This window comes from Macaca mulatta, chromosome 9 (assembly GCF_049350105.2).
Source record: "Macaca mulatta isolate MMU2019108-1 chromosome 9, T2T-MMU8v2.0, whole genome shotgun sequence".
In the NCBI taxonomy this organism is placed as follows: Eukaryota; Metazoa; Chordata; class Mammalia; order Primates; family Cercopithecidae; genus Macaca; species Macaca mulatta.
The window spans coordinates 145335300-145347541 of record NC_133414.1 but is presented as its reverse complement, the minus strand read 5'-3'; the positions used below and the strand labels follow the sequence as shown (position 1 = coordinate 145347541).

General features: G+C 60.9%; 2 protein-coding genes across 2 annotated transcripts; one reads left to right on the top strand and one right to left on the bottom strand.

Annotated features, from left to right (window-relative positions):
- Window positions 1-967: 967 nt before the first annotated feature.
- LOC144331452 (uncharacterized) lies at window positions 968-3381 on the top strand. The gene is made up of 6 exons (XM_077947990.1): window positions 968-1084; window positions 1126-1221; window positions 1308-1532; window positions 1581-2105; window positions 2177-2353; window positions 2829-3381. The coding sequence occupies exons 1-6, from the start codon at window positions 968-970 to the stop codon at window positions 3048-3050; spliced, it is 1362 nt and encodes a 453-aa protein (XP_077804116.1). The 3' UTR covers window positions 3051-3381.
- Window positions 3382-6945: 3564 nt separating this feature from the next.
- On the bottom strand, window positions 6946-12131 carry VENTX (VENT homeobox). The gene is made up of 3 exons (XM_015148524.3): window positions 10551-12131; window positions 8830-8990; window positions 6946-8748 (listed from the first exon to the last, which is right to left on the bottom strand). The coding sequence occupies exons 1-3, from the start codon at window positions 10789-10791 to the stop codon at window positions 8368-8370; spliced, it is 783 nt and encodes a 260-aa protein (XP_015004010.3). The 5' UTR covers window positions 10792-12131; the 3' UTR covers window positions 6946-8367.
- Window positions 12132-12242: the final 111 nt, after the last annotated feature.

Below are 12242 nucleotides of genomic sequence, written 5' to 3'. Positions count from 1 at the left end.
GTCTGTGTGTGTGTGTCTGTGTGTGTGTCTGCGTCTACGTGTGTGTGTCTGTGTGTCTACGTGTCTGTGTCTCTATGTGTGTCTGTGTGTGTGTGTCTGTGTGTGTGTCTGCGTCTACGTGTGTGTGTCTGTGTGTCTACGTGTCTGTGTCTCTATGTGTGTCTGTGTGTGTGTGTCTGTGTGTGTGTCTGCGTCTACGTGTGTGTGTCTGTGTGTCTACGTGTCTGTGTCTGTGTGTCTACGTGTCTGTGTCTCTATGTGTGTCTGTGTGTGTGTCTGCGTCTACGTGTGTGTGTCTGTCTACGTGTCTGTGTCTCTATGTGTGTCTGTGTGTGTGTCTGTGTCTGCGTCTACGTGTGTGTGTCTGTGTGTCTACGTGTCTGTGTCTCTATGTGTGTCTGTGTGTGTCTGTGTCTCTGTCTAGATGTCTGTGTCTCTATGTGTGTCTGTGTGTGTGTCTACGTGTGTGTGTGTCTGTGTCTACATGTCTGTGTCTCTATGTGTGTCTGTGTGTGTCTACGTGTGTGTATGTGCCTACATGTCTGTGTCTCTATGTGTGTCTATCTGTGTGTGTCTACGTGTGTGTGTGTGTCTACATGTCTGTGTCTCTATGTGTGTCTATGTGTCTACGTGTGTGTGTGTGTCTACATGTCTGTGTCTCTATGTGTGTCTATCTGTGTGTGTCTACGTGTGTGTGTCTGTGTGTCTACGTGTCTGTGTCTCTATGTGTGTCTATCTGTGTGTGTCTACATGTGTGTGTCTGTGTGTCTACGTGTGTGTATGTGCCTACATGTCTGTGTCTCTGTGTCTGTGTGTGTCTACGTGTGTCTGTGGGGGTCTCTGTGTGTCTCTGCCACATGTGGGTGCTGCGTGGGGTCAGTTCTGAGACTCTGGCCCTACAGATCACAGGGGCTGGAGCCAGGCGCCTACATGGGCCTGCCCAGCGACATTGAGTCTCCTCGAGGACATGGTCACTGCAGAGGCCTTCGAGGCCTCAGCCTTGCTCCTTCGCCAGCCTCCACTTGCCTACGTCCTGGGGAGAGGCCACTGGCTGCGGTTCAGAAGCCCCGTCCCCTGGCCTCCTGTGGGCAGCTCTGGGCCTCTTCCCGAGGCCTTGTGTCCTAGACACGGGGGCAGGCCCAGACCTGCGGGAGTTCTGCTGCCCGCCTGGGCCCCTCGGGGGGAGGCTCCCTGGCCCTTGGAGAGGGTGTCTGCTGGCCTGTGTGGTCTCTGTGTGGGCAGCTGTGGGTCTGGCCAGCTGTCCCTGAGGGGCCCTCTCTCTCCGACCCTGCACTCTTGCCCCCAAGGCTGCAGAGCCTGGCGCCTCTCCACGTGCTTGGGGGCTCTGTGGCCTGGGGAAGGCTCCGGGCCTCACTGTGTGGACCAGCGTCCGCCTGGTGCTGGGAATCCTCAGGGAGCCCCAGCTGTGGAGGCCGCCCCAGGCCAAGCAGGGCCACCTGCCCTGGGGTGGGGTCTGGTTCTTAGTGCCTGGGACAGTGTTGGGCGTGCTGGCCGGGGGTTCTGAGAGCCCTGTGAGCCAGGAGGCTGCGGTGCAGACTGCTTATTGCTGAGCCGGGCAGGCTCAGGAGGGAGAGGTGGCCCCTTCCCTGGACAAGCAATTCTTGCTCACGTGTGCTTTCCAGGCCCTTGACGCAAGCAGAGACGCATGGGGAGATAAGGGCTGGAGGAGGGCGTGTGGACAGGCTGGCCCCATCCCAGCTCCCGGGCCAGCAGCCCCCGGCCCCCGGCCCTCGCCGCCCGCCCACCAGGCCCTGCCTCAGCACTCTTCCCACAGCAGGTCTTTGTGCCCCAATCTGGCAGGTGCGGGGGTGGGACGGGGTCCTTGGCGTGGAGCAGCCCTCTGGCTGCATGTGACAGTGGCGGCCAAGGTCTCCCCTGTGCATAAATGTGAACCTCGCTGGGCAGGAGCAGAACTCCAGGCTCAGAGAGTTCTCCACCACTCCTCCCGGCTCAGATTTCTCCACGCTCCTCCGGCTCAGAGTTCTCCACCGCTCCTCCGGCTCAGAGAGTTCTCCACTGTTCCTCCCAGGCTCACGAGGCTCACAGGCTACCCAACGCCAGCGGCCCAGGAGGCTGGACCAGAGGTAAGATGAGGCCCAAGTCCTGCCTCTGGAAACTGGGCCCTGCCTTGGCTCTGCCCTCCTTGCTCCCACAGGATCTTGGTGCCCACCAGGCCTCGGTCCCGACTTCTCTTGCTGCCCGGCACGAGACCTTCCCCCAGGACAGCCATCTCCTGGTGCTGAAGAGCTGGCCCTTCGCAGAGCTGCCCGCAGAACCGCCCGCCGTTCCTTTTTCCTATGCATATACTTCTTTGAGGGTCTGGCCTAAAGAGGTATAGGGCATGGGAAAATGGGGCGGTCGGGTCCTCCCCAGTGGCACTTGCGTCTTGACTCGGGACTCCGCCTGCTTCCTCTCTCCTGGGCCCGGGGGGCCTTGGGGCTTTGGTCCCCACATCCTTGGGGCAGAAAGGGGCCAAATATTCCAGAACAAGGAAAGCGTGGATGTGAGATTTCGTGTGGGTCCGGAAAGTGTCTGGGGAGGAAGTGGTCCAGGCCTCTGCAGCCCCCTGGGCTGGGACCCAGGCTGCAGAGAGCAGGGCTGGAGCTGGGCGGGCTGGGACCCAGGCTGCAGAGAGCAGGGCTGGAGCTGGGCGGTGTCCCGTGGCCCGTCTGACCGGAGATGGGACAGGAGGCGGCGGGACTGGCCTGGCTCTGGCGCCGCCTGGTGGCCAGGGGAAGTGGGGCGGGTGCCCGGGATCTGGGCTCTGGCTGGATCCACAACTCATTCTATGGAAGTTTTCTTTGCAGAAGCTGCAGCGTGTGGGGCCCACTTGTTACACCAGCGGGAGGCGGAGGGCCCAGGCGCAGACGGCAGTGAGGCGTGGCGGAGGACGCGTGCACTCTGGATCTGCACGCTTTTGCTGCTGCCTTTTTTTTTTTTTTTTGAGACAGTCTCGCTCTGTTGCCCAGGCTGGAGTGCAGTGGCGGGATCTCGGCTCACTGCAAGCTCCATCTTCCAGGTTTAAGTGACTTTCCTGCCTCAGCCTTCCAAGTAGCTGAGACTACAGGCACCTGCCACCATGCCTGGCTAAGTTTTGTATTTTTAGTAGAGATGGGGTTTCACCTTTTTAGGCTGGTCTTGAACTCCTGACCTCGTGATCCACCTGCCTTGGCCTCCCAAAGTACTGGGATTACAGGCATGAGCCACCTCGCCCGGCCAGCGTTTGCTTCTTAACACCTTTATTACTTTTGTAATCACGGGTATGAGTTGATTTTCTGGTCAGAAATGTCAGTAGAGCTAATTTCATTTAAATGTGTGAGGTGGTGTAAAGTTTTGATAATAAATGCAAATTTTGATAAAGAGGCTCTGTCGTGCTGGTCTCCTCTCATTCGCGGTGGTCGGATGTCACATTAGTCAAGCGTGGACTTGGGGGAACTTAGTTAAAAATGTGTGCACCTAAGGGGGATGAAATGGGTCCTGGGTCCTTGGTTGGGGGCCTGAGCTGGGCACCGGTCTGGGGCCACCCTCCTGATGACCAGGGTCGCTGGAACAAGTCCAGAGCCTGGGACCGGCTGGCAGTGTTGGGAGAGCCCAGAGGGACGGCTTGTGAGGGTGCGGGACACTGGTCTGCCCTGGGTGGGGGTCCTGTGGCTTCCCAGCCTCCACAATGGCCAGGGTGGGACTGTGGTCTTGACTTCCCACTGATGAAAAATGGACAGGGGGTCCCTCATCACGCTGGTTTAAAGAATGACTGTCAGCTGCTGTCTTAAAAGGAGGCCTGAATGGGAGGCCGGGAGACCCCACCCTTCAGCCAGAGTCCTTGCCAGCCGGCAGGGCCACGCCCAGGTCTTTGAAGGCCGCAGCCTTTGCTACCAATGAGCCCAGCAAACAGAGCAATGAGCCGGCTGAGCGGGAGGCCTCCAGGCGCCCTTATCGGGGTTGCCTCCCCCCGGCCGCGTCTCCTCTCCAAGCCTAGCACTAATCTCATCTGATAGTCACCTCCCACCTCCCTCACAGCCGGCAGCCTGGGTGTCCCAGGGGAAAGCTCGGGCAGCAGGCAGAGGGGTGGGTGCCTCCAGCTGGGATGGCTGCAGGTCACATGTGGAAGGGCATCCACGCCCCCCACCCCGATGAGCTCGGCTGCTCCCCCCAGCCCCCTGGGGAACGGTGGAGGTTGACCCCGCTCAGGAGTCTCTTCCAGGCCTTTGAGTCACTCTCCACAGGACACCTTAACACAGGGTTTTAAATCTGCACAGACTAAAGCAGGTGTCACCTCACTGTGCTGTGTGGACACGCAGCAGCTACAGACGGCGTCAACCGAATGGTGGATGCAGGCACGGCTGGATCCAGGGAGCCAAAGGCTCTGCCTCACTCTGTGCTCGTACCCTACTCGGCTCTGTTCCTCTGCTTCACTTTGCGCTCGCTTGTACCCTGCCTGGCTCTGTCCCCGCAGGGCTGTGTCATCAACAGCACCTGCTGGGCTGTGAGAGGAGACGCCCCTGCTCTCCAGCACGGTGGCCATTTCCCCAGAAGAGCTGTGGTTCCGAGTCCAAGCAGCCCCTCCCTGCAGTTTCCTGGATAGTCTCAGGTGCAGAATCTAAAAGAGAAGTGCACGAGCCCTGTGGACTCCCCGCGGAGAGGGCAGTAGATATTCTGCCATATTTATGTCATGCTGTGTTTTGAACCCTTTGAATGTCAGTTTCAGATCTGAGGCCCTGAGTGCTGCCTCTGGAGACAGGGTTTCTCCACACCTGAGGACACGGACCACTCCCCAGCACTGTCCTGAGCCCTCGGAATCGTCCCCACCAGCTGTACGGGTCCGTGCTTTCCCACACTTCTTCATCACGGCTCATGCGTGCGTCTGCGGCTGTGTCGCCTCGGCCTCTGCACCAAGGGCACCCCACCCTCTCCCAGAGGCTTCTGCAGGAGCCCAGCTGAGTCCCCTGGGAGTCCCCGAGGGTTCCTGTCCACTGGAAGTTAGATGTGGAGGTTCCCAGAGATTCTTGGCAAGATTATTTCATAGCAACTGCCCCTCCTACCCAACCTGCAGGGAAGGAGCCGGCACAGCCCTTGGCCCCACGTGGCTGAACAGCTCAGAGGGAAAGGAGGGTAAGCAGGAGCCTGGCGGCATCCAGCAGCCCCCGGCCCATCGGCAGCCAGAGCTCGCCGGCGTCCACACCCAGGCCCACAGCCTCTCTGTCCTGACAGCCGCTCGGGTTACATACAGAGAGGACAAGGCAGTGACAAAGGGTGTCTGGGGCTTGGGAGAGACACATGACACACACACAGCACACACGTTCACTACATGATACACGCATAGCACACGTTCACTACACACCCACACACATTCTACACAAAACACGCACAGCACACACGTTCACTACACACGACACACACAGTACACATGTTCACTACACACCCACGTACACTGCACAAGTTCACCATACAACATGCACAGCACACACGACACACACGTAGTGCACATACACAACACACAGTAGACACGTTCACTACACATGCACACATGCTACATACGACACAGCACTCATTACACATGCAGAACACACACGATACACAGTAACACCACACGTGCATAGCTACACACGCATACACAACACATATACACCCCACATCCAGAGCACCACACAATCCTCATACATGACACGCACGCACTCATACCATGCACATCACACGTGACACACCCACTCACACGCCATGTGCAGCACGTGACACACCCACTCACACCCCATGCACAGCACACATGACACACCCACAGGTGACTCAGCTTCAGCAGGAATCACTGGGGAGCTTGGGAGGGGTGTCTAGACACAGCTGTTTTCTGATGCATCTCGGCCACACCCCAGGACTTTCTGCCTCTCACTCAGAGCTGGACCCTGAGGGCCCCCGTCCTACCCCCCAAGCCCTGCCCTCCGGCTCGTCCGGCCACAGCCCTTGTGCCCAGCTCTGCTGAGACCTCCTCACAGAGGCCGCGTCTAACCGCCTTCCTCTGCCCGGGGCGTGTGGTGTCTCTGCCCCGCCGCCCTGCGGCCCCCGTCACGTCAGGACCCCCCATGCCTGTCAGATGTCCACCTGGGGATGTTGAGTGGGGTGGGGCCGAGAGCACCTGGGGCACTGGGCTTGTGGGGGCAGCTGGGGGCATCCAGGAGCAGAGGACTTGCCAAACTCGGGGCCTGACGTCCAGCGGTCAGTCAGAGGACCCCAGGGGAGAGGGGGAAACGGGCTTCAGGGATGCGAGGAAGGCCCTGTCATCTAGTGACGCAGCAGGTGGGTGGAGGAGGGCTTGGGGGCATCTTGGTCTTCAAGGTCCACTCAGATACCAGCAGCCCATGGGGCCTGGGCCAAGTCCCTGCAGCCCCGGATGGGGAACAGGGAGGGAAGTTTGGAAATCACTGGTGGCAGAGCCTTCCCTGGGCCTGAGGGCCTTGTGGACCCCCCGGAACTCAGGGTCTAGGCCCCTGCTGGGCACTTGGAACCCGCTCCACTCCTCAGCCTCCGGGACTTTGTCCTTTTCCAGAGCTCCTCATCTGCAGGATGGAGCCAGGGCCCTAAGAAGGTCCAGGTGTGGCTCTGAACAGGCCCAGCTCTGCCCCAATGGGCTGTCCCCCTTGTAGGGCCCAGTGTGCTGACAGGACGTCAAGACAACACCGGGCCAGGGCCCTTACTCACCGGGGGAGTTCAGGGCCAAGACTGTGGTTTGCGGCCCGGGGCCACACAGGGGACCGGAGAGCAATCCCCAAGGGCGGCGAGGGGCTCTTGTACTTTTATCACGGATGTGCCCCCATCCACATCCACAAATCAGTGCTGCCCAGGCCCCACCAGGAGCCCCTGTCCAGCCCCTGCCCTCCGAGGGCCTCGCCCAGGCTTCCCTCACATGGTCACTCACCAGGACGGACGCACAGCAGCTGTTCTCCTCTTACCTGGTGTATTATAAAATCACATCCAGCTGTAAACACTTCCAACAAGGCAGAAGCGAGCAAGGGGAAAGTGGAACTCGCTGTGGACGCGGCCGCAGGACCACGCTTCTGCTCCCGTTGGGGTGCCCGGGTGGGTTTCACAGGTCGCAGTCCTGCAGGCTGAACCTGTCGCCTGGGCGCCCCGCACTGCCTGCCCCCGGGCACTCTGAGGCGACGTGGACGGACGCTCACTTGTCTAAGTTTCCACACATGCAGTCAGGAGTCTGCACCAAGAATGGTCCATCGATGGGGGAGTTCTCCCTGGGAGGGGCTTCCCAGCCTCCCATTCTGGGCACTCCCAGACCTTCTGCAGGAAGTGCTGTCCTTGAGTCATTCTGTTTTGTCCCGAGGCTGCTGTGAGGAGGGGGCAGGTGAGCTGGTGCTGGAGGGCGGGGACCTGCGGGACAGCTTCAGTCCAGGCACAGCCGCAGGTCCCAGCTGCCCCACCTTCCCCGGCTGGAGAAGAGCCCCCAGCAGGCCGTGGGCAGTCCCGGCTCACGCACCGCCCAGAGCACACTGCAGGACCCCAGCATCCCCGCCTTCATTTTCACCTGTTCCCTCCTGCTTTCCAGCTTTGGAGTTCTTGTTAAGAGGGACTTGAACCACAAGGCTGTAAACACGACACCTGCATTCCCTTCCAATCCTTCCTGGTTTTCTTTTTTACACACAAAGCTTACCACCTTTACTGTTTCCAACTGGAAAACCAGTTTTTCCAACACTTTTTAAAAAACAAACGATCCTTTTATCGTACGCTGAAAGCCCTACCCATGACAAGCCCACTTCTGCATCTGACTCTGTTCACTGACCCTTCATTTACTTCCTAAACCGACCCTTTTGGTAACTTTCAGTGAAGAGGTGGCTTTAATAAATATATTCTCAGGGCCGGGAGTGGTGGCTCACGCCTGTAATCCCAGCACTTTGGGAGGCCAAGGCGGGCGGATCACGAGGTCAGGAGTTCAAGACAAGCCTGGATAACATGGTGAAATCCCGTTTCTACTAAAAATAGAAAAAATTAGCTGGGCGTGGTGGCGTGCGTCTGTAATCCCAGCTACTCAGGAGGCTGAGGCTGGAGAATCGCTTGAACCCGGAAGGTGGAGGTTGCAGTGAGCCAAGATCACGCCACTGCACTCCAGCCTGGGCGACAGAGCGAGACTCTGTCTTTAAAAAAAAATACATATATATACACATATACATATATATAGAGATAGATAGATACATACATATATATCTATTCTCCAGAAATCTCCAGAATCTTTGTGTGGTCAGGGTGAGAGGCGCCACCACGATGTAAACACAACAGCTGAGTCCTCCAGGTAGGAGCCAGGTGCAATCCGCAAGACCGTGAGCGTGGGAGAGAGTCAGAGGTGCCTCCTCAAAAGGCATCCCCTGTCTCCGGCAGAGCGCACAGGCCCCAGGGCCCCGTGGACAGGGCTGGTCCCGGTGCAGGCAGGCCACTTCCTGTGGTTGGGGGGTGGTGCGCCAGAGGTTGCCTGCAGCAGGAAGCCCCCGTAGAGGCCAGGGCCTCCTGTTCCACTTGGCAGAGACCCCAGAAGGAGCCCGGGGGCAGCATCAGAGCCTGGGGCCCAGGCAGGGGTGCCCAAGGGCACAGCAGCTGCAGGCCATTGGCAAGGCCAGAAGACGGTGAGTGGAAAGCTGGGGGCACGTGGAGAGACCCCAGGAAGGGGCTGTTCGGCGGGACTTCTTGCATTTGCCGTTTGTGTTTCATCCGGCGATTCTGAAACCAGGTTTTTATCTGCAGGAAAACCAAAATCAGAGCAGGGGTGAGACTAGGCCACCGGCCCACCCTTGCCCACCTCAGCCCGGCCCGCCTCACCTGGACCTCTGAGAGCTGCATCTCCCTGGCCAGCCTCTTCCGCTCAAGAGGGCTCAGGTACTGGTGGTGCTGGAAGACGCCCTCCAAGGTGCGGACCTGCTCCGTGGTGAAGGCTGTGCGGACACGGGGGCCCCGCAAGGTATTTGGCTCCTTACTCAACCCTGGCATAGAGGGTGAGAGCATTTGGCTGAGCCTGCCACCCCATGGGGCAAGCCCCGCCCACAGGTAACAGGTGAAGACAGCATGCTGGGGGCTGGGCAGGGCAGATCTTCTCACCTGACAGTGACCAGCAGCCCTGCCGCAGCCTCCAGGTCATGTGCGTGCGGAAAGGGGCTGAGAGAGGTGACTCAGGGGAGGGAGAATGCTACCAGCAGCTTGGGCCTGCCCTCCGCTCGGCTGGCTCAGCTCACTCAGTTCGGCCCCATCCCACACTTCCCTTCCGAAGCCGGTTCCCAGGATGCCCTTTCTGCAGACTTCCAGGCAGGTAAGGTAGAGTCCATTACATGCAAAGGCCTGGGGACCCACCCAGGGAACTCGGTCCCTGTCCTGGGCTCCGGCTCCTCAGCCAGCAGAGCCCGGCTCAGTTAATCCCCAGGCCCACCTTGGTCAAGTCTGTTTTCTAATTTCTAAGTTAAGGAATGCGGGCTGGCACTAAACAACCCCACAAGGTGGTGTGTGGTCTGGGTCCCAGGAAGGAGGCCAACGTGGCGAAACGAGCTCAACATTTAACTCAAGTCTGACCCAAATGCTCACTGGAGTTTCTGCGGAAGGAAGCGTATTTTACAAAATCTGTCTTCACGTTAGCCTGAAAGCACATGGGAGACCCGAAAAGCAAACGCCTTGTGGCGGGGAGGGCTGTAGGACTGGGATCAGGAAGGGGGTTGGGGGACAGGAATGGTTGACTTTTTTGGGGTGGGGCAGGATAGCTAGCTGGGAAGAACATATTTAAATTTTCATTTCCCTGAAGTACAAAGTTACTCCATGAGGATCAGTCAAATTTTTAAAAATGAAAACTTATGTTAACCCCACTTTTGACCAAGTACTACCTTAAACCTAAAAGCGGCAACGATGTCACAAAGACTAAAACACAAACGCGGAGAACCTTTGTTCTCAGCAGACAACAGAGCATCTCCGGGCCACAGACCGAACTTCAGAGTTTCTGCAGGCACCGGGTCACCGCCGCCCTAACAGCAAACCTGCAGGCTCTTTAAAAGACAGCTGTGCTCCAGGTGGCCTGGAAGGGGCTTGAGCCTAGATGCTGAGCAGGCACTGGCTTTGCTGGGGGCAGAGGGGGCTTGGCAAATCGTCGGACCCCTGGAACTGGGTCCCGATGGTTGCGGGGCTGGAACACCAGGGGCACAGGTGCCCACGCCCGCGCTGTGTTTCAGTGAGCGCCCGGAATCAGGGCAGAGAGGTGCGGAGAGGGACCCCTTGGACGGTCCCTCGGCACCAGGCCGCGGTGGGACACAGCTGAGGAACGGGGTGCCAAGGGAGGCAGAGGAGCCCACCGAGGGCTCAAGGAGAGAAAATCCCCGTCAAGGCTTTGGTTTCGAGGGAAGCTGCGCTCCAGTGAGGCGCAGGCAAGGCCTCCGCCGGCCCTCATGGACACGTCCCCGGCCCTGACCTCGTCCGCCCCGTACCGCGGGGAGTTCAGCCGCCGGGCTCCTGGCCTCTCCCCCACTCCCATCTCCACCTGGGAAGGACCCCCGGCCCGGACCTACCAGCCACGGTCCTCTCCGGCGCAGGCAGATCTGAGGACGTGGCGGCCTCCTTGATGCTGATGGCCTGAGGGGGCTCCCGGGCGCCGGATATCTGGCCCGGGCCAGGGAGGCTCCCCGGGGAGACGTCGGCAGGCCTGGGCGAGGGGGTCAACCCTGAGCAGCTGCTCTGGGAGAGCCAGTCCACAGAGCCAAAGCTGGAGGGCTGCTGCTGGCCACGAGGTGGGGAGGAGGAGAGGCGCATGGCGGCCAGGTGGGCCGGAGGGAAGGCCGGGCGGGGCTGGCCAGGCGCAGGATCCACCTCCGGCCTCGCCGGGCGGCGGCGTTTATAAGCCCGGGAGGAGGGGGCGGGAGCCCGGTTTGCATACACGGCTAACGCCCGGATAAGCAGCGCCTAATTGCCTTCGATTCAGAGACACAAAGGAGACCGTTCACACCTCCCCGGCTCCTCGGTGTCTGGGGCAGGGGCGGGGCTGCGGGCCCTGGTTAATGGAGAGGGAACGGTTCGGCATCGGTCACCTCCTTTCATCTCTCCCAACCCCCACCCCGCGGGCAGAGGCTGCTGGAAGGTAGGAGGGTCCCGCTCCCACTCGGGCCTGCCCTGGGCGGTGCCGGGCGACCTCTCCTCTCCAGGGGGACGCTGGCGCCTGTGCCCAGCCCGGACACCCGAGGGCGAGCAGGCTTCAGGCTGGGAGAGTCAGGGCGGACTCAGCCGGTGCCCGCGTGCGCTGCGTCCAGGCTGTGCGGTCGCGCAGGAACCGAGGGACGCTTTCCGGGAAAGACGCGGAGGGCTCGGGGAGCGGCGCGCGGGGACGGCAATGTCGGGAGGGGCCTCTCGGGGCACTCGTCCGCTTCCAGCCCTACTCCGGCTCCTCTGGGGGACTCACTCCCGGGGCCATCGCAGCAGCCTCCGCATGCGGGCGCGGGCGGCTCCCTGACCCCATCCGGAGCTGGAAGGGCCGGAGCCACTGCCTCGCGCGGCGGGGTAGACACTCCGCTTCGGCTGCGGGACTGGCGCGTCCCCGCCAAGCCGGGCTGTCCCCACTGTGGCCAGGACGGGGGCAGAGCCGCCGGGGACTGTGGAGCCCAAACCTCACGGGGACGCCTTGAGCACGGGCTCCCGGGACGGTCATCGCGACGCGCGGCCGCTGCTCCCACGAACCTCGGTCCCGAGTTGTTTGCGTCTCCGCGTCCTGGGCGTCCCCGGGTCGCCTGCGCCGTCGGGGTGGGGCGCGGGGCCGAAGTGGCCGGGTGGGAGGCAGCCACGCCGCGAGCGTTCCCTCCGGCCTCGGACCAGCTTCCCGCGCGCCGGGACACACGGACTCGCGTTGCGCCCACGCCGAGGGTAGGACGGTGTCTTCCGCGCACTGGCTTGGGGTCCGCACTGCGTCTCCGGCGGCCGGGGTTAGGCGCGGGCGCAGGTCCGAAGCCATGCGGGGTTTCGGCGCAGACGGGGTCCAGGGAGCAGCCCCGACTCCCGGCCGGGTCCTGACCGCGGTTGCCTCAGCGCCCACCCCGCTCTCCGAAATCAGAAAGACCCGCGGGCCTCGCCCCACGATTACGCCCAACCCGGCTATCCGCGCCTCCCGGGCTGAGAAAAGAGGGAGGAGCCCGGGAGGGGGGCGCTGGGGCGGGACCTCACGGGGAACAGGTGGGTCACAGGTGACGGGGTCGGGGAACGGACCGCGCCGCTGC

Bases quoted from the DNA above. Each gene is read 5' to 3' on its own strand.
- VENTX (XM_015148524.3), bottom strand. From the start codon at position 10,791: ATGCGCCTCTCCTCCTCCCCACCTCGTGGCCAGCAGCAGCCCTCCAGC. The intron at 8,991-10,550 runs GTAGGTCCGGGC...CCTCTATGCCAG, and splicing joins GCCGGAGAGGACCGTGGCTG to GGTTGAGTAAGGAGCCAAAT. The intron at 8,749-8,829 runs GTGAGGCGGGCC...GTTTTCCTGCAG, and splicing joins TGCAGCTCTCAGAGGTCCAG to ATAAAAACCTGGTTTCAGAA.
- LOC144331452 (XM_077947990.1), top strand. From the start codon at position 968: ATGGTCACTGCAGAGGCCTTCGAGGCCTCAGCCTTGCTCCTTCGCCAG. The intron at 2,106-2,176 runs GTAAGATGAGGC...TTGCTCCCACAG, and splicing joins CCCAGGAGGCTGGACCAGAG to GATCTTGGTGCCCACCAGGC. The intron at 2,354-2,828 runs GTATAGGGCATG...TTTTCTTTGCAG, and splicing joins TGAGGGTCTGGCCTAAAGAG to AAGCTGCAGCGTGTGGGGCC.